General features: G+C 40.4%; 1 protein-coding gene across 1 annotated transcript; it reads right to left on the reverse strand.

Moving 5' to 3' along the window:
* Positions 1-585: 585 nt before the first annotated feature.
* EMC7 (ER membrane protein complex subunit 7) lies at positions 586-14,963 on the reverse strand. The gene is made up of 5 exons (XM_041745395.1): positions 14,649-14,963; positions 10,274-10,393; positions 4,606-4,744; positions 3,293-3,373; positions 586-1,051 (listed from the first exon to the last, which is right to left on the reverse strand). The coding sequence occupies exons 1-5, from the start codon at positions 14,879-14,881 to the stop codon at positions 899-901; spliced, it is 726 nt and encodes a 241-aa protein (XP_041601329.1). The 5' UTR covers positions 14,882-14,963; the 3' UTR covers positions 586-898.
* Between the last annotated feature and the right edge of the window lie 5,864 nt (positions 14,964-20,827).

The raw sequence follows: 20,827 nt of genomic DNA on the forward strand, positions 1-20,827 counted from the left end.
CCCAGGGATCCCCAGATGACGGGATTTAAAAGCTACCTGTGCTATACTACCAACATTACACCAGGAGCTCTAAGGTTGATTTTCCACCCTTAGTCTCCAGGAGGCTCTGCCACCACTGCACTTCCTTCCCCTGACCATTCATAACCTGTTATTATTTGTGTTTCCTCCCTACATACAAGCTCTATTGTGGACAGGCACTAGACATCATCCATCTCTGACTCCCACCTTGAAGCACAGTCTATACTGAGAGTCAATAATGAATCCCATAGACGGTAACCAAAATTTAAGAACTAGTAACATGTACTCCCATCTATACTCTGAAACTAACTGTAATAACAAGTTAAAACTACATCAGGAACATATGGTTCCACCCCAAACATTCCCTGTTGTTTAAATGCAGGGCAGGGCTAATAATTTCGTAAGGTCTGGCTACACAAAAAAACCATGGCACGTGCAGCTCCAAAAATATAAGCCACTTCTTTTTAAATAGGAAATGTCAATTTTAAGCCTCATATAATGAAAGAAGAAAACTGTTTGGAATAAAAGAAACACTAAGTGAAAGAGAAGTAACAAGATCATTTCATCTCTGGATTAAGACATTTTAATATACATAATGTAAAGTACTTCATATAATTTATTAACGTCATTTTCTATAGGACACTGTAATTAATTCAGTGACATCAATATTGACCTCATACAGATAAAAGATGAAAGCTGGGTTTTCTTGTCTACCAAGTACAAAACACGTGCTGAAGAGTTACCACACACAACAGTTATAAGAGATCAACTTTAAGGATGACTCAAATTTACAGTAGTTGCTTCACACGGTTTCCCCTCAAGACTTGGATGTCACCCAGTGTTGCTGTGTTTGTGCAAATGCTATCTCCACATGGTCCAACTACCTTCTTTTGCCAGCCCCACTTTTGCCTGTTTTACTGCTGCCGCTGCTAGACTTGCCAGATGATTTTGAAGAGAAGAGTCTTGTCATGAACTCAGAAACATCAGGCAATTCATGGTTGGAATTCAACATGTTCATTGACTGCTCCATCTCCTGCAAGAGGACAAAGCACAATAACTGGAAAGGCACTGAGATCTTTCAAGTCAGTTAACAACTAACACTTCCATTAAAGGAGAGGAATACAAGTAGAAGCTACTGGTTCTCAGCAATGTTATACCCACCGGCCCTTCAGAAACCATGTTTCATATCTCCTTTTTACTACTAAGTATTGTGATCCTTAATTAATCCCCAATAAATCTTGCACAGGGTTTGATTCAGCTTATGTTTTCATAACGGGTATTTTCTAAGATTATATGTGATCATATTCTTGCCATTTTATTTCATGTTTTCTGATAAAAATGCTTTTTTACTGTTTTACCAAGTGTTTTTTTTAACTCATGCTTTCTTTAAATGCATATAAAAAGAGTATCAATCTTTAATTATATACCAAGGTTATCAGAAATGTTTGAAAAGTAACTACAGTATTTCCAATATTCCATTCCTAAGGCCCTTAGTGGTAAATCTATACAGCCCAAGTAACCTTATCACAGCATCTAAAGCAAGCAACATAAATGTTATAAACAAATCACTGGTAGGACCTCATGTGGATTTGGTATCTTCATTTTACAGTTTTGTCCTCTACTGAGCCAACAATCTATAAAGTACTGTTCTACCTTTAAAAATACTAATGTAATACATGCTACATTTAAATTTTACATTAAATTCCAAAAGTGAACTTAAAATTGTATTAGTTCACACATGAAAAAAGAATAGCAAATACTGTATTATCTATCATTTAAAGTTGAACAACACTACTTGGATATTAGCTTAGGCTTTCTTCCCAAAGGTAGAATTTATACACAGGTTCTCAGGGAGAAAGTGCTTTTACATATATGGCTAGGAAAAGAAATGTTACAAGCATAAGTAAAAAATGTTAACATGCTCTAATAATCAAGAATTAAATGTATATGGCAAGAGATCTTGAGACCCTGCATTAAACATATCAATTCTATTTTTTAATCTCTCCAATTCTGAAGCTCTTGATTAAAGAACTTTTTATACTGCTTACTATGTGCAAAGCACTTTGCAAGGAATGAATTTTTGATCCAATGTGACCACTAGTGTTTCCTTCTACTAATGCCACAGAGTTAACTGGCTTAATAGATACAAGGATTACAAGGATGTACACTCTCTGACCAATGCTGAAACTAAGATGTCAAATTTGGGAATAAGATATTCTGAAATATCATAAAGCTTTCTTTAAACATGAAGTTTTTTCTGCTATTCCAGTTTGGAATAAATGCCTTGCCTTCTACAGAACTTGATCACCTACTACCTCAGCAAACATTTGTATTTATTTTATGTGTATCTTATTTTCCCATTTAAAACACACACACACTCACACATACACCTACAATCTTTTTTTTTTTTTTTTTTTTTTTTAAATAGTAAAGCCTTTATTTTTGTGTTAAGGTACACCTACAATCCTGATAGCAAGATGAGTGTTCATAAATCCATTATATTTCCTTCATTTAACTGACTCTGAGCTTGTTGACCACAGAGATGATATACAATTTATTTTTGTAGCTATCAATCAATAAATGTTCATTCAGCAATGAATACGGTGTCAATACATCAATATATTATATAAAATGGAAAAACCTGGAACTCATGAGATATTTGTTGATGGTTTCCAGGTAGAAGAAAAGTAATGGTTAAAAAAATTCTGAAGATTTTATGGAAGCCAAAATTTTAAAAAGACAAAGCAGTGGCACCCAAATTTGAAGGATCTTACTTGGCAACTCCCCACCCATTGACAAATCGGTATGATTTTGTGGTGAAGTCTGGAAGCCACTATTCTAGTTCTCTCCCTTGGTGATCAGAATTTGTGTGTATGTATCTGAACTTATAAACTAAATGTGTACTCTGAAAGGTTTTGTGAAGTAAAAATAAATTGTAAGAAGCTATCATTTTGCAAACTATTTGGACTGGGATACCAGGATTATTATGCATTTCAACTATTTAACAAATGAGGCACAAACACAGTACTAGGCCGAGTTTTTTAGCTATACGAAGAGATCCAGGCTTTTATGAGGCAGAACCAACAATTTATCTGGTCCAATGGAAACAACTAATTAAATGGCTGGAACACGATACTGTGTTAACACAACCTCTGAATGAATTTGGCTTGGGAATTAGGATAAAGCCAAAAAAAACCCCAAGCCAGTCAGCCACAACAGCTGGTTCAGGCATCAGACTACTGTTCAAAAATCCACAGGGGGGGAATAATCTTACCCGTCTCATGTCAGGATCACTTGTGTTGACCACTTTGGGCAGAAGCACAAATATTAATAATGGTAGAACCATCATCATAACCTGTGGAAAGAAAAAAAAAAAACAAAAAATGTTTGAAATGATGATAAAATTAAAGACTCAAATGTTATATACACAACAAAACTAGCGGCAGCACCTCAATTCTACTGACCCAGTCCTGTTGATATAAGGTGCTCCTCAATGTTTAACTCCTATAAAGTATAAGAGCCTTACCTATGTAGGTTTGGACTTTATAGTCACCTCACTTCCTATCTACACCACTTACCATTTTGCAGAGTTTACAATTTAACACAGTTTGCTAACATAACTATTCACTTTCTTTAATCTGCAGTCTGGCATTAAGAATGATGATCCTGATGGCCAGCTAGGCTCTTTCCAGATAACTTTGTGGTTCTTGCAGAAAATATTATATGCCCCTCTAATTAATGCACATCCTCTCAAGCCTGCAATATAGGCTACTAGGTGACTACTATAACAGATGAAGCTTCTAGTAGTAGGTATGTTTCCAAGGAATTTCAGAAATGAAAACATGCAAGATATTTCTTAATAAGCTTTGGAGTCTCATTGCTGATTTCCCCTATCCACTCTACTCTCCTGCTTCTTTATGCCTGATAGCAGATTTTAGGTACTATTTATTCCTTTCAAAAAATGTACAGTCCCCAAATATTCTGTGACTTAAATAAGCTATCAGAAAGGAATATGATCACCACTTACACAATTGCAAGATAATAATTCAATTTCCAGAAGCAGAAAAACAAAGTCCATTTGTTTCTAAAGAATGCATTCTATTAGTGTTTTATTATCAGTGGATACCATAACATTAGTTTCATACCTTGTATTTAAATTACCACAGAATAATTTTTCTGTTTACTACACATATGCAAAAAGGAGAAAAATCCTTACTCAAGCCACCAATAGTGGCTGATCAATAAATGATGGCACATTCATCAGTGGACTGATATGCAGGTAGTATGAAGGATGAGACAGCTAACTCCACGTGACTTGCCACATATTCCATTTGCATTTTAAAACATTTCATCATATTTATCACATTGCTGTTGCACATTTCAATGTCAAATCTACCATGCAATTCTCACTATATTCTTTTCATTAATATTCCCAAAGATACTATTTTCCTGAAATCAATAAAACTATTCACAATTATCCTTTCATCTTAATAATTTGACTTTTCCTCCTCACCAGGGTTAGAACTTTTCAACTACCTGGAATCAAATTAGAGATTAGTAAAGATACTTAATTGTACAGATACATACCATCGGATTCATTAGAAAGTCTGTCCAGCCCCATGATTCCCTTTTAATAAAGTAAGAAGGTGGACCTGAAGACTTCATTTGAAGAGGATAAGGCAGTCTGACCACTTCTGATGTTTTGATATAATTCACATATCTTGCTCTGATAAAGCAACATGAAAAAAGCATCAGTAATTTCATCAAAAACATTACTAATTAAAAAAACTACTCATAATACATTAGCAATGCCTTATAATTACCTTTAGCTTTTTCTAAAATGCTCTGGCATCTAAATTTTTGATCTTAAAAATCTGATCAAAGTAGCTTTATCTGTATTTCTAAAATATTTAGCAAACTGTAGAGGAAGAACACTAGACTTGGAATCAAGAGACCTAATTTCTAGCTATAGTTCTGTTATTACCTAGGCCTGTGGGATTAAACAAATTCTTTGCTGGTTATATCAAAAGTTCTTTGAGAGTTCTTCTAGCTGTAAAGCTCTTTGATTATATTTAATAATAAATTGTTACAAATATATAAAAATGCTAGATTTTACTTCTTTGATTGCTTGAGATATGCATTAATGAACACACTCAATTTTCACGTTTACTTTGCAGGAAAAATTTATCATTTAAGAAAATCCTGCAACAATGCCATAGGTAATACTACTTTTTCACCAGAGATGCCACTAATTTTAATTAACACTCTCACCCATGTTCACACATGTTCCAGTTTACTTCTTGAAAACTGCCTCCCCACCATTCGCTCATTTCCTTATGGAATTTCTACTTGACACCTGTTCCACCTTTTTATTCTCTACTTGGCATCTTATTAAATTCTTTCACCGTGTCCATTCCTTTAGGTGTACAGCATTCTGGGTAAATTTCTTCTGATCCATCTTCCAGTTCATCAAATCTCTGTTCAATTGTTTAATACACACATTGAATTTTGTATTCCAAAACCTATATTTATTGTAGAAGTTCTATTTTGTCCTTTTTTTCAAATATCTATGGTCTATTTTTTTTTTTTTTTTTTTTTTTTTATGATAGTCACAGAGAGATAGAGAGAGAGGCAGAGACACAGGCAGAGGGAGAAGCAGGCTCCATGCACCGGGAGCCCGACGTGGGATTCGATCCCGGGTCTCCAGGATCGCGCCCTGGGCCAAAGGCAGGCGCCAAACCGCTGCGCCACCCAGGGATCCCTCTATGGTCTATTTTTATAGTATTTTACTCTTACGGCAATAAATCTTTATTTGTATAAGCGTTTTAAACATACTTTAAACTATTACATAGTCCATATCCAAGAATTCTATTATCTGAGGTTCTAAGACGTCTAATTCATCTACTGACTCCATGTACATTGTTTTTTGGGGGATATTTGATAAGTTATATACTTTCTTTATGTGTGGACCTGGACAAAGTATTTCCCTGCAAAGAGGTTATGCATTTGTCTCTGCCAGGAGTCCAAGATTATGAAAACGGATGATCTTGTTAATTGCACAGCTTCAAAGTTTCTGGATTATGCAAGAAGTAATAAATTCACACCCCAAATTTCAGTGAAGGTAGGACTGTGACTATTAAATTTCAGGACAGATTTTTCTGATTGGGAGCCTGGTCTTTTGGATTTTAGTGCCAAGGGTCAAAGGGGGAATCAAGTATTAGATCTAATTCTGGCTCAAAACAATCTTAAGGCTCTTACCTACATACTGCTAATAAAATCTAAGCTTTTTTTCCCCCCCAGTCTCCACAAGCTGAGACCTGAGCTAAGATCAAGAGTCAGATGCTTAACTGAATGAGCCACCCAGGTACCCCAAAACTAAGCATTGTGGTTAGAGTATCAAAACCCCCAGGTGGGAAAATGGTTTATAGTTTGTCCTCCCAGGATTTCCCTTACTCATTTGGGTGCTATATATTTAAAAGGAAATGTCTGTCATATTACCATGCATGTTTACAAAATGTTGGTCACGAATATTAGGATCTTATATGAATCCCACTCTGTTCTCTATTCTGTCCCACTTCCGATTATTAAAATAATAAGGCCCATGATTTTTACCTAGTTTCAGGCATCCAATCATCAGGAAGGAAACCGAGAACATGAATCCCACTGCTGCAACTAGTCCTTAAATGCTAAAGTAGGAAGTACTCTTTACCCACAGCAAAAAGCAAAAAAAAAAAAAAAAAAAAAAACTTCATATACAGAAAAATATTTCCATTTTCTTAGACTACTTTATTCAAAATTCAGAGCAAAAGTAAATAAAAATATAGTTTCTGGGATCCCTGGGTGGCGTAGCGGTTTGGCGCCTGCCTTTGGCCCAGGGCGCGATCCTGGAGACCCGGGATCGAATCCCACGTTGGGCTCCCGGTGCATGGAGCCTGCTTCTCCCTCTGCCTGTGTCTCTGCCTCTCTCTCTATCTCTCTGTGACTATCATAAATAAATAAAAATTAAAAAAAATATATATATAGTTTCTAACAGACAAGTATCCCTTTTAACAATCCTCATTTCCTCCAGGATTTGGTATTTTTGATATTAAAAAAAAAAACACTTAAATGTGTATATAATAGTGTAATCTACATACCTACCCAACTCTAAGCTTACAATTCTAAAATTTATAAAAAGTCATAAGTCCTTTAAAGTTTAAATTTAACATACTAGGATTTTACCTATTTATTTTATTAAAAATCTTTGTCTCTAAAAAGACAAGAAATTTGATACCTAATGAGGTTCATCTACTTTGAAATTCAAAGTCCATTTATTCTATCAAAGAATATTTATAAACATATTTATAAGACATTACCTTCAATTCAAGCTTCACCCTTGCTCTAAATAGACAACAGCAAGAAATATGATTAGAATTTGGACAAACTATTCTAAGACAACAATTTAACTTCAAAAATAGAGGAGAAAATTTTTAAAGAATTTATTTTTAGTGGCATCATTATATTAGTTTCATGATAGTATCAAGAATTTAGGGATCCCTGGGTGGCTCAGTGGTTTGGCGCCTGCCTTTGGCCCAGGGTGTGATCTTGGAGTCCCCAGATCAAGTCCCACATCAGGCTCCCTGCATGGAGCCTGCTTTTCTTCCTCCGCCTGTGTCTCTGCCTCTCTGTCTCTCTGTCTCTCATGAATAAATAAAATCTTTTCCAAGATCTATAAAGAACTTATTAAACTCAACACCAAATAAACAAACAATCCAATCATGAAATGGGCAAAAGACATGAACAGAAATCTCACAGAGGAAGACATAGACATGGCCAACATGCACATGAGGAAATGCTCTGCATCACTTGCCATCAGGGAAATACAAACCAAAACCATAATGAGATCCCACCTCACACCAGTGAGAATGGGGAAAATTAACAAGGCAGGAAACCACAAATATTGGAGAGGATGTGGAGAAAAGGGAACCCTCCTGCACTGTTGGTGGGAATGTGAACTGGTGCAGCCACTCTGGAAAACTGTGTGGAGGTTTCTCAAAGAGTTAAAAATAGACCTGCCCTATGACCCAGCAATTGCACTGCTGGGGACTTACCCCAAAGATCCAGATGCAATGAAACGCCGGGACACCTGCACTAGCAGCAATGTTTCTAGCAGCAACGTCCACAATAGCCAAACTGTGGAAGGAGCCTCGGTGTCCATCGAAAGATGATGGATAAAGAAGATGTGGTTTATGTATACAATGGAATATTACTCAGCCATTAGAAACGACAAATACCCACCATTTGCTTCGACGTGGATGGAACTGGAGGGTATTATGCTGAGTGAAATAAGTCAATCGGAGAAGAACAAACATTATATGGTCTCATTCATTTGGGGAATATAAAAAATAATGAAAGGGAATAAAGGGGAAAGGAGAAAAAATAAGTGGGAAATATCAGAAAGGGAGACAGAACATGAAAGACTCCTAACTCTGGGAAACGAACTAGGGGTGGTGGAAGGGGAGGGGGGTGGGGGTGACTGGGTGGCAGGCACTGAGGTGGGCACTTGTCAGATGAGCACTGGGTGTTATTCTGTATGTTGAAAAATTGAACACCAATAAAAATAAATTTATTTAAAAAAAAATCTTAAAAAAAAAAAAATTTAAATTGCCACCAAACAATCATCTCTGTTCACTCACATTTAAAAAAGGGGAGGAGGGATCCCTGGGTGGCGCAGCGGTTTGGCGCCTGCCTTTGGCCCAGGGCGCGATCCTGGAGACCCGGGATCGAATCCCACATCGGGCTCCCGGTGCATGGAGCCTGCTTCTCCCTCTGCCTGTGTCTCTGCCTCTCTGTCTCTCTCTGTGTGACTATCATGAATAAATAAATAAAATCTTAAAAAAATAAAAAAAAAATAAAATAAAAATAAAAAATAAAAAAGGGGAGGGGGGGGACCCCTGTCTGTCCATAACAGGCAGTGGCATAAATGGACTAATAAGGAGCTGATATAAAGGATGAGACAGCTCTATGTGTGACTCATTCATTATATGTGAATTATAGCATATTTACACATTATACTTTCATAGCTTTCAAAGTCCAAAAACAAAAGGCAAAGAAAGAAGAAAAACATTTTAGGCATAAACTCAAATGTAAATATTATGGTACCAACTGAACATTATTTCTATCGTGTCAGCTGAATTTGGGTTCTCTACAAATCAATCTAAATATTCTTTGCACATACCAAAAAGATCAGTAATAAAACAGAGCTCCTCGAACCCCAAATCTATTTTTACCTTTGCAAGACCTATGCTTTATTACTGTAACATGGAATTATTTTGTGATAGCTCATAGAAAAGGCATTACCACTCAAAATACTTTCATATTTGTCACCATACCTCAATAAAGATAGAAAAAATAAACAAGTACATAAAATAAATAAAATTGTTTCATATACTTCCTGGTCAGATTAGACCAAGGAGAATATTACTGGTATGGGACAATAAAAAAATAAATAAATAACTGGGGTTATAACAGAAAGAATAACTGTGGACATCTACACAAGGGATTCCAACTTCAAACGGATTTGTGATATTCCATACTCACAACCTGAATTAGTCCAGCATTCTTTTCACCTAAACTTCAAAGCATATGTTCATCTACTTAGAAATTCTGAAATTTTTCCTAGTCTGCCAACCTCTAATACTGTGCTTTTTTTCTTATCACGATCCTTACTTTGAGATAAACTAAACAATGTAATCTACCATTTGCTTAAAAAATACTAAATTTCCAATGTACACTAAATATTTCAGAAAGGAAGAACTGTAGAAATTTCTAGATCAATACAACTATTAAATAGGTATTAAGAGGTATTATCAATAACCTCCAATGAAAAACAGGTAGTAATATTTCTAATTTAGAAAAGTTAAATTATTTCCCACTTCAATAATCATATTGCAATTATAACCTTCAGACTTTCTGCTCTCATGATAGGTAATCTTGCCTCTTCTCTATTATAATCCTATTAGGAGCTTTAAAATAAATTTTAAATCTGAGCAGGAGGAAGTTCAACTTTGCAATATTACCAACACTCAGATTAAAATAATATAAGGATATTTTAGGTGGCAGAGGAGAAAAAATATTAAAGATAATGTAAGGATGTTTCATGGAATATCTGTAGTTTACATGAGAAACTTTTCAACCCTAACTCTAAATTCTAAAAGCAATATAGGAGGTATTTGGTATCCTCGCCTTTTGTAAAAACTAAATCAGATGCTCTTACCTCATTTTTCCTTTTGAAGTGATATCGACTCGGACAGGATCAAATCTGTAAGCTGGAGATATAACTTCCACTACATAAGATCCAGAAGGTATATCATGAACCACAAAACTCCCATCTGTCCTGGAAAAATGAAAATCATTATTTGGACACTGCTGATCAACAGCTTGCTGCTTTCTTCTTATGTTTTAAATCATCTGTTAAGTCCTAAATCAAGCTCCTCCAAATGACATAGAAGTTAGAAAAAAACAAAACAAAAAACAAAAAAACACCCAAACTGGCAAGAATTGTCCCCATGCTTCAGCTTCCACAATCACACTGAAAGGATTCTGACAACTCTGAGCACGCCACAGGAGCAGAGAATCCTGACATAGAAAGCACTTCTAATTCCTTCTGTGGGACAGCTGATAAAGAGGGTACTGTTTCAATTCTGAAGCCATGTCTTCATTCAAGGGAAATTATCAATAGGCATTATTACTACAATATTAAGGTTTCAATTTTGCCAACCTCCTGTAACAATTCCTTAATTAAAATTTAATGGCTTTTTCCTAGTTTTTGTTTGCATTTTGTTGTCTAAGAAAAAGGTCATCAAGCACCATTTGTTCCACATGTTACATATAGTTCCTGTCTACTTTGGTTACTTTTGTTTGGATATATAGAAGTTTAATAGATTTATGTGGTTAAAACCATTTGCCTTTTCTTCCCGATTTCCTCTATTACTTTCTGGACTTAGAAAACCATCCCACGAAGAGCTGATAATCTCAGGTTCACAATCAAAATTAATTTGTTTTGATAATGAGAAACTGACCTTCTGAAGAAAAAGAAGTATCCGTTTCAGGAAAACAAATGATCCTAAAAAGATCTGCTTTAGGGACACCTGGGTGGCTCAGTGGTTGAGCATCTGCCTTCAGCTCAGGGCGTGATCCCCGGGTCCTGGAATCGAGTCCCACATGGAGCCTGCTTCTCCCTCTGCCTATGTCTCTGCCTCTCTCTGTGCATCTCTCATGAATACTAAAATCTTTTTAAAAAATCTGGTTTATCAAAGAAGTCCTAGTATAATACATTAAATAATGCTTCTTAAATCATTAGGCTCTTTCATAGCTAAAGAAAAAACTGATTCTGCCACATTCACAATACTTACAAAGCAGGAGGAAAAGATACTCCTTGCTACTTCAAAGTACACACTAAACTAAAACAGAATTGAAATGTAAACATCAAACTAACTTATTCCTGGGCTGGAGGTCTTCACTGGCCCTTCACACCCACTCTCCACCCTTTTCCTCCCTCTTTGCAGACCGAAGGAAAGAAAATGAGCTTAGCATATCTTTCCTCAGCTCTCCCCTGACAGGCCATCTCTGACTTGCTCCATCACAGGGCAGAGCTCCTCTTGCGGCAGTCCTTTCCTGCCCCAGTAACCTTTACTTCCCCTACTTCCTTCAGGCTTAGAGGTGACAGTGGCTTTGAGGTTGTAAACTCCAGAGTACCGCACAACCTGGCTGTTTCCCTAACACCATGACTACACTGTTTAATCCTTTCATTAGACTTCCCTTGAATTATTATTATTTTTTTAATTTTATGATAGTCACAGAGAGAGAGAGAGGCAGAGAGAGACAGGCAGAGGGAGAAGCAGGCTCCATGCACCGGGAGCCCCATGTGGGATTCGATCCGGGGTCTCCAGGATCGCGCCCTGGGCCAAAGGCAGACGCCAAACCGCTGTGCCACCCAGGGATCCCCCCTTGAATTATTTATTCTGGAGTGTAAATTATGCTTTATATACACAGTGATGAGAGCAAGAAGTGGCATGAAGCATCCTCAGTCAAAACTCCCCTCACCTCCATTAGCCAAGACCCAAGCCACCCTCAACAAGCAGAACTATAAGTCAAAATGGCATTGTAGTTATACATAACAGGTATAAGACAAATTACTATCCCTCTTCCAACAAGAGTCCCACCATAAGCTCTTCATATTAATTCTTTTTTTTTAATTCTTAACATTTCTATATACAAATGCCAGAACATGAAAGGATGTCAGAAACTGCTCACAAGATATTAAGTGGGGAAAAAAAAAAAAAAAGGCTACAGAGTACTATATATTGTATTTTACTATTAAAAACAGGTCATATGATTACAAAAAGGCTGGAAAAGATACGATAAAATGTTGTCTTATCCCTTACCTCTTGTTTATGTTTTCTTCAACAAACATATAACTTATACCTTATTTTAAAACAAAAATTATAAATGCTTCTTAAAAGAATTATATACCACAGAAAAGAGAAGCCAAGTGGTTAGTTTAGGCTAATTTCCCAAGGTTTTTGTTTTGTTTTGTTTTTAAGATTTATTTATTCATGAGAGACACAGAGAGGCAGAGACACAGGCAGAGGGAGAAGCAGGCTCCATGCAGGGAGCCGGATGTGGGACTTGATCCCGAGTCTCCAGGGTCACACCCTGGGCTGAAGGCAGGCGCTAAACCGCTGAGCCACCCAGGGATCCCCAATTCCCAAGGTTTAATGGAGTTTCTTCATTAAAACATCATCACTTGAGGCAAACCCTAAAGAACGCCCTAACGCCAGATTTGTAAAAACAAATAGCATTAAGACTAGCTTCTCGGGCAGCACAGATGGATCAGCGGCTTAGCACCGACTTCCCCCAGGGAGTGATCCTGGGGACTCAGGATCAAGTCCCACCTCTGGCTCCCTGCGTGGAGCCTGCTTCTCCCTCTGCCTGTGTCTCTGCCTCTCTCTGTGTGTATGGCTCTCATGAATAAGTAAATAAAATCTTAAAAAAAAAAAAAAAAGACTAGCTTCTCATCATTATTAATCTGAGATTCAAATTCTAATTCATCAGCACCCGGGTGATCTGAATATTTGCAAATCAGATTGAGAAATAAACGTCCAAAAAAAAAAAAAAAAAAAAGAAAGAAAGAAAAAAAGTCCATATTTACAATGTCTGGTTTTCAAATACCACTTGCTGGTATACAAACCAATCAGGAAAACACTTTCTTTCCTAAATATTTTTATTTTTTTTAAGATTTTATTTATTTATTCATGCGAGACACACAGAGAGGCAGAGACACAGGCAGAGGGAGAAGCAGGCTCCCTGCTGGGAGCCCGATGTGCGACTCGATCCTGGGTCTCCAGGGTCACACCCTGGGCTGAAGGCAGACGCTCAACCGCTGAGCCACCCTGGGATCCCCCTAAATATTTTTAAATTATTTATTTATTCACGACAGTCACACAGAGAGACAGGGGGGCAGAGACACAGGCAGAGGGAGAAGCAGGCTCCATGCGGGGAGCCCGACGTGGGACTGGATCCCGGGTCTCCAGGATCACACCCCGGGCCGAAGGCGGCGCTAAACCGCTGCGCCACCGGAGCTGCCCTAAATATTTTCTTTCAGTTCAGTTTCACATCCCAAGCAGCGAACGAAAGACTTGAAACATCACAGTTGTGCCTAAACATCTGAAAAGCAGGTTGCTGCAAAACTGGAGTGCTAATAAATTCACCACGTTCTTTAACAGAAGTTGAAATCCCATTTTTACAATAAGCTAGAAAGGACTGAACCATGTTAGCAAATGTGGAGAAACCCCAGTCTCACACAAATGCCCCAAATGTAACGCTGCAAATCCCTCGATGAATTCAACTATAAAAAAAGAATAATCCCACCTCCAGGCAAAAATAAAAAAAAATGCTTTTTGATTAGGGACTTCAGGGCCCATTAATTTGAGAAGCAGCAACATTAGCCTCCCAGTCTATGCCATCATAGAAATCCTTTGGGCTTTGAGAATTCCCACTCGCTCAGCATATTTCTACACAACATCAAGCTGCCAAAAGACAGAAACGAATGCAAAAGTGGACAGATTCGGGGATCCCCGGGTGGCCCAGCGGTTTGGCGCCTGCCTTGGGCCCAGGGCACGACCCTGGAGTCCCGGGATCGGGTCCCGCGTCGGGCTCCCTGCATGGAGCCTGCTTCTCCCTCTGCCTGTGTCTCTGCCTCTCTCTCTCTGTGTCTATCATGAATAAATAAATAAATCTTAAAAAAAAAAAAAAAGTGGCCAGATTGGGAGGAAATCACATGAGACGCAGAGACTTTAGCGTCCACCCGTCCGCGGGGCCGAGGAGTGGTCGACCTCGTAGCAAGGCGAAAACGGAGTCGAAGGAAACTGACCCCCCCGCCCCGCTCCGCCCTGGGACAAGCACCTGCCACCCCCAGGTACAGGGAAACGGGCGACGGGGAGGAGAGGGGAAGCGTAGGGCCCCCAAGGTCTCCCGGCGCACACCGCCACCGGCGCCCACCCCTTCGCCCTCGATACTTGGCTCGCGTAGGGGCAGCTCCCCTCTGGCGTCCACGCCAAGCGCTTTCCCGCAGCCCACAGGAGGCTCACTTAAGAAATCCGACATGCTCTTCTCCGTCTACCAGCACTCGCGCCGCCGAGATCCAGTCCTGCGGCTTCACCCCGGGAACAACCGCACGCCCCTCGATCTTGAAGCGGTCTCCTGTGCCGACCCCACTCCCGCCTGACCCATCGGCAGCAGCCCCAGGCAGCTCCGAGCCCTGGGCATCCCCTGAGAGCAGCAACAGGAGGAGGGCAACGAAGCCCCACTGCACGGCCGCCATGACAGCAGCTCGCCACGGCCAGGCCTGCAGCCCGGGAAGCCCTATCCGTCCCCCCCGTCTTCGCCGCCGCCGCCGGCCGATGTCGTCATCACTGCGCGCAAGAGGCGGGCCGGCTCGAGCCGCGGGCTCACAGCCAAGGGAAGGAGTCTTGCGTTGAGCCAATCGCTGGCGAGGCGGAAATGAGGCAAGCACTTCCGGCGCGCGGGGCCGGAAGGCGGTCTGGGCGCGCGTCAGGTGCGTCGGGGGCGTCCACGCACGGAGCGGCAGTGCGCACCTGCGCGCGGCTGTGGCGGCGGTGCCGCGCCGGAGCGGGAGACCGGGAGACCGGGAGCGGCGACCGCCTGAACCGGGGTCTGCAAATGCGGCCCCGGCTTCCGGAGACGCGGGCAAGAAGTTGTAGGGATGCTCCGAGACGCGTGAGGTGCAAAGGCCCCCGTTTGTGTGTGCGGGGGACGATGTCTGCGCCTACAAGAGGGTGGACACGGACACAGTATGTGGAAAGGGAGAGGGTTGAAGCCGTTTGCGGGCGTCTCCAGTATCTTCACTTTCTTGATGACAAAGAGGAAAGATTGAGGTTTCTGTCGGCCATGAACGTCGTGCTCTCGATGACACATTTCTGTTGAAGATCATCGAGCGAAATGCGTGTTTCTGTCCTGTGAACTCTTAGACTTAGCTTCCCAAAGAAAAGTAACAAAAACTGGGAAAAGGGGGATGGAGGAGCCAAATACTCTTGAGCCCCTGGCAAGGCTTAGAGACGCAGTACCCGCGGCCCCCCGTGCTCTGTCCTCGCGAGCGGCGGCCGTGGTCGGGCGGGGGTACCGCCCCCGGCCTTCACTGTTGATGTTTGGAAGAAGAAGAGCTACTGCAGAAAGATGATCACGTGTTACGGCCCTACCCACGACCACCTCCTGTCAAAACTATACTAAATCGTGAAATAGAATTTCACTTTTCAAGAACGATACGAAATTTACAAACACGCCAAAATAAAAATAGCTTCATCCCTGAATGTTCACATATTTTTGGCGATCTGCTTTGCTGGTGTCTCAGACATGTTCATTTGATTAATAGGTGATCAGTGTTGGTCTTTTTTTTTTTTTTTTAATGATTTTATTTATTCATGAGAGACACAGGCAGAGGGAGAAGCAGGCTCCATGCGGGGAGCCCGACTAGGACTGGATTCTGGGACTCTGGGGTCATGCCCTGGGCGGAAGGCAGACGCTCAACCACTGAGCCCATGGTGCCCCCAGTGCGGGTCCTAATACCATATAGGAGCGGTGGAGTTTACTTTTTTGTAGGGGCAATGTGGAAGAGGACCAGCAGCAAACAGCAACTGAGCTCTCAATTTCTTTCTCCTTGTTCCCCTATCTTACTGTCACTCTAATGCCAAAGGATCTAATGATCTGAGCCCCCCGAATGCCAGGCTTCTACCTCCATGGGCACAGCTGGAATAGAGAAGACTAAGGAATGTGTTCTGGTAGTGTGAAATTCTGTTACCGCTGGTGTTTGCCAAGCAAACCGTAGGAACTGCATAGGTTTCTAACTAAATTATACAAGAGTAATTCCATAGTGTATCCCTTGAACTCATGCCTTATAAAAGAAAGTAGAATTATAATGAAATATTTTAGAAAAACTATGGACCTGGACCTACTCTGTTTGCCCAGCCAGATGCACTCTACCCCTCACTCTACTTTGTGCCTTAGAAGGCAGGATCTTGAAGGATTGCAAAAACTTGGTTCCTTGACTTCCGGAGGAGGTATATGGAGGACGCTTCAGTTTCCTTTACTTCTGCCCATACTTGCAAGAAGTTTAAGGAAGGGATAATTTACAATAAGTCCTTCAAGTCTTCCATCTATTATTTCCTGTCAAGATCTTGACCCATATAGATTTCGAGCAGACTTACTTACCTTGATTATGGAAAGTACTGTTAAAGTGAGAGGTGATCCGTTTATTATCCAGGCCCTTTGGTTTTCTCTCGCTCCTCTCTTTTTTCTGCCTAGCTCTTGGCTTCTTCATATCATGGCCACAAGGGGGTGAACAAGGATAGGAACAGAGAGACAACCCTCAAAAAAACCACACTAGGGCAGCCCGGGTGGTTCAGCGGTTTAGTCCCGCCTTCTGCCCAGGATGTGATTCTGGAGACCTGGAATGGGTCCAGCGTCGGGCTCCCTGCGTGGAGCCTACTCCTCCCTCTGCCTGTGTCTCTGCCTCTCTCTCTGTGTCTCATGAATAAATAAATCTTAAAAAAAAAAAAAAATCAAGGCACTTAAAATGTTGGATTGTACCAGCAGAGGTTGAGTCTGGGTTTTACAGGTAGTATTTATTTCCTTTTTTAAAAGGGTGTTATGTTTCTGATTTTCTGCAATATTTTTATAACAAATGTTTTATCAATGTAAATTACAAAAATAGAAAACCTTTTTAAAATAGAGACACTAACATATATATAATAGAATTTACTTTGAATTCTTATAGTTTGAGTACGCCAAAAAATGGTTGCCATCCTTATCTGGACTTTTCATGATCACTTAAAGTGCCATCTTTTATGATGGTCTTTTCCTCCCTGTCAGTAATTTGCTTGTCAGCATCCTCCAGAATGAAGGTGCTTTTTAAACAATTCTTGGTGCATTGGCTATTATGGAAGAAGGAACCTACTGGTTAATGAGGCGTGACTACAAAGTAACGAGGATCATGTCCTTCACTACTTCTATTTAAATCAGGGGGCTTTAGGTTTTGTTTTTTTTTTTTTAAGATTTTATTTATTTATTCACAAGACACACACACACACACACACACACAGATGCAGATGCAGAGGGAGAAGCAGGCTCCATGCAAGGAGCCCCACGTGGGACTTGATCCTGGGTCTCCAGGATCACACCCTGGGCTGAAGGTGGCGGCGCTAAACCACTGAGCCACCCGGGCTGCCCGGGTTTTAGTTTTTAAGAATAGAATAATATTAGCAGAATGCTTGGGAAACCTCACATGTGCTGATCCCCAAACAGCCTGCTATTTACTTTAAGTGATTTTTGCCCTCTGAGTTCTCAAACCTCATTTACTTCAAGTAGATTAGCTAATCTTTTTCCCTCAAGCTGGAGCCAATTTCCTTAATATTTTAAAATGCCCATCATCCACTAGGACTCAAGTTTGGCTTTCTGAAGTTCCCTGTGGAGTCCTCTGAAATGGGATGTCATCCACTGTTCTCAGAGGGGGTTGAAGAGACATCTAACTTGCCTTAATGTCCTGCAAAGATAAATTCAGTGGAAAGATTTCACTTTTCATTTTACTCATAAGTTCTCATCCCTTCCACCAGATTCTGTGAAAATCCTAAGTAAAATAAATTGGGGTAGTGTGAAGACATGCTAAACAGCTTATAAACATGAGGAGGAAACCTTTAATATTAAGAAGAAAGGCAAAATTCTCAACATCCAGAGAAATTCTAGAGAAAGTGCTTTGTAAAGACGAAAATATAAATATTGTTACTGTGGGTGGACACTAGTGTATAGAGAACGAACATGTTAAAAGGAAGGAGTGATGTAACTACCATCTGTGCATTTGGGCCCTTTTGGCCTGATGGACCCAGCTTCTTGCTGGCCTGTGGCTGCAGGATACCAATGTTCAATGCACCACAGGGACAAAGGCCGAAGGATCTGCTCCAAAGCCAGTCGCGAAAGTGGAGAAGTACAGTAGCTGAACTCATTTCACACAAAGCATCTCTAAGCCCTCTTTGAAACATCTCTGTTTTGTCCACCCTGTCTGCCAGCCTTCACAAAGCGTCCGCCCTCTGTTTACATCTGTGAGTAAGTGTAAAAACTAAATCTTCTTGATTTGTGCCTTATCATCTTTTTTGAAAATTGTGGTAAAATATACCTAACATGAAATGTACTATCTTAACCATTTAAAAAAAAGATTTTATTTTTTATTCATGAGACACACACAGAGAGAGAGAGAGAGAGGCAGAAACATAGGCAGAGGGAGAAGCAGGCGTGACGTGGGACTCGATCCCGGGTCTCTAGGATCACACCCTGGGCTGAAGGTGGCACTTAACTGCTGAGCCACCTGGGCTGCCCCATCTTAACCATTTTTAAGTGCACAGTTAAGTAGTGTTAAGTATATTTACACTATTGTACAGCTAATCTCCAGGACTTTTTCATCCTGTAAAACAATACTATATTACTTAAAGGAATCCCCATTTCCCTCTGCCCCAGCCCCTGGGGACCACCATTCTACCTCATTGATAGCTCATGTAAGTGGAATTGTATGGTATATACCTTCTTGTAACTGGCTTATTTTACTTAGTATAATGTCCTCAAGGTTCACAATGTCACAGTTTTCTCCTTAAGACTGAATAATATCCCATCGTATGTTTATACTACTTCTTTAAACCATTCATCCACTGGTGGACATTTGGGTTGTTTCTAAGTTTTAGTTATTCTGAATGGTACTGCTAATAGTACATGGGTGTACAGATAGCTGTTCGAATCCTTGTTTTTTACTTCTTTTGAGTATGTTCCCATAAGTGGGATTGCCAGATTATATGGTATTTCTTTTTTTTTTTTTTAAGATTTTATTTATTTATTCATGGCAGAGAGAAAGAGAGAGAGAGAGAGAGAGAGAGAGAGAAGTAGGCTCCATGCAGGGAACCCAACGTGGGACTCAATCCCGGGTCTCTAGGATCACACCCCAGGCTGAAGGTGGCCCCAAACCGCTGAGCCACCGGGGCTGCCCCATATGGTATTTCTATGTTTAATTCTTTGAGCAGTCTCCATACTGTTTTCCACTGCAGCTGCACAATTTTACATTACAAACCCACCAGCAATGCATAAGGGTTTCAGTTTCTCTGCATAAATTCAGTTTCTCTACGTCCTCACGACACTTGTTAATTTTTTTTTTTGTAATAGCCATCCTAATAGATGAGAGGCAGTATCTCATTGTGGTTTTGTTTTCACTTCTCTAATAACTAGTGCTATGGTCAAATATTTGCATCCCTTCAAAATCCATAGGTTGAAATCCTAACTCTTAAAGGTGGTTGTATTAAGACGTGGGGCAGGGACGCCTGGGTGGCTCAGCAGTTAAGCATCTGCCTTCGGCTCAGTGCGTGATCCTGGAGTCCCGGGATCGAGTCCCATGTCGGGCTCCTTGCGTGGAGCCTGCTTCTCCCTCTGCCTGTGTCTCTGCCTCTCTCTCTGTGTCTCTCATGAATAAATAAATAAAATCTTAAAAAAAAAAAAAAAAGATGTGGGGCATTTGGGAGGTGATTAGGTCATGAAGGAAGGGCCATCATGAATGGGATTAGTATACTTGTAAAAGGGACCCCACAGAGATCTCTAGTGCCTTCCACTATTCAAGGACACGACCAGGAGGGGATCCCTGGGTGGTGCAGCGGTTTGGCGCCTGCCTTTGGCCCAGGGCGCGATCCTGGAGACCCGGGATCGAATCCCACATCGGGCTCCGGGTGCATGGAGCCTGCTTCTCCCTCTGCCTGTGTCTCTGCCTCTCTCTCTCTCGCTCTGTGACTATCATAAATAAATAAAAATTAAAAAAAAAGAAAAAAAAAAAAGGACACGACCAGGAGATGGCCATCTATGAACCAGAAAGCAAGCCTGCACCAGAATGAGATCATGCTAGTGCCTTGATCTTGGACTTCCTAGTCCCCAGAATTGTAAGAAATTTCTGTTGAATATAGGCTATCCAGTCTGTGGTGTTGATGTTGCTGCTGAGCATTTTATCATGTGCTTATTAGCCATTTGGATTTCTTCTTTGGAGAAACGTCTATTTAAGTCCTTTGCCCATTTTTAAAGACAGTTACTGTGTTGTTGTTGAGTTATAGGACTTTTCATATGTTCTGAATATTAACTCCCGTTTAGATATATGATTTACAAATATTTTCTCCCACTGTGTAGGTTGTCTTTTTCACTCAGTTGATAGTGTCCTTTGATGTACAGAAGGTTTTTT

This window comes from Vulpes lagopus, chromosome 2 (genome assembly GCF_018345385.1).
Source record: "Vulpes lagopus strain Blue_001 chromosome 2, ASM1834538v1, whole genome shotgun sequence".
In the NCBI taxonomy this organism is placed as follows: domain Eukaryota; kingdom Metazoa; phylum Chordata; class Mammalia; order Carnivora; family Canidae; genus Vulpes; species Vulpes lagopus.

Bases quoted from the DNA above. Each gene is read 5' to 3' on its own strand.
- EMC7 (XM_041745395.1), bottom strand. From the start codon at position 14,881: ATGGCGGCCGTGCAGTGGGGCTTCGTTGCCCTCCTCCTGTTGCTGCTC. The intron at 10,394-14,648 runs GTGAGCCTCCTG...TCATTTTTCCAG, and splicing joins GAGCATGTCGGATTTCTTAA to GACAGATGGGAGTTTTGTGG. The intron at 3,374-4,605 runs GTATGTATCTGT...TTCTTTCCACAG, and splicing joins ACTTTCTAATGAATCCGATG to GTTATGATGATGGTTCTACC.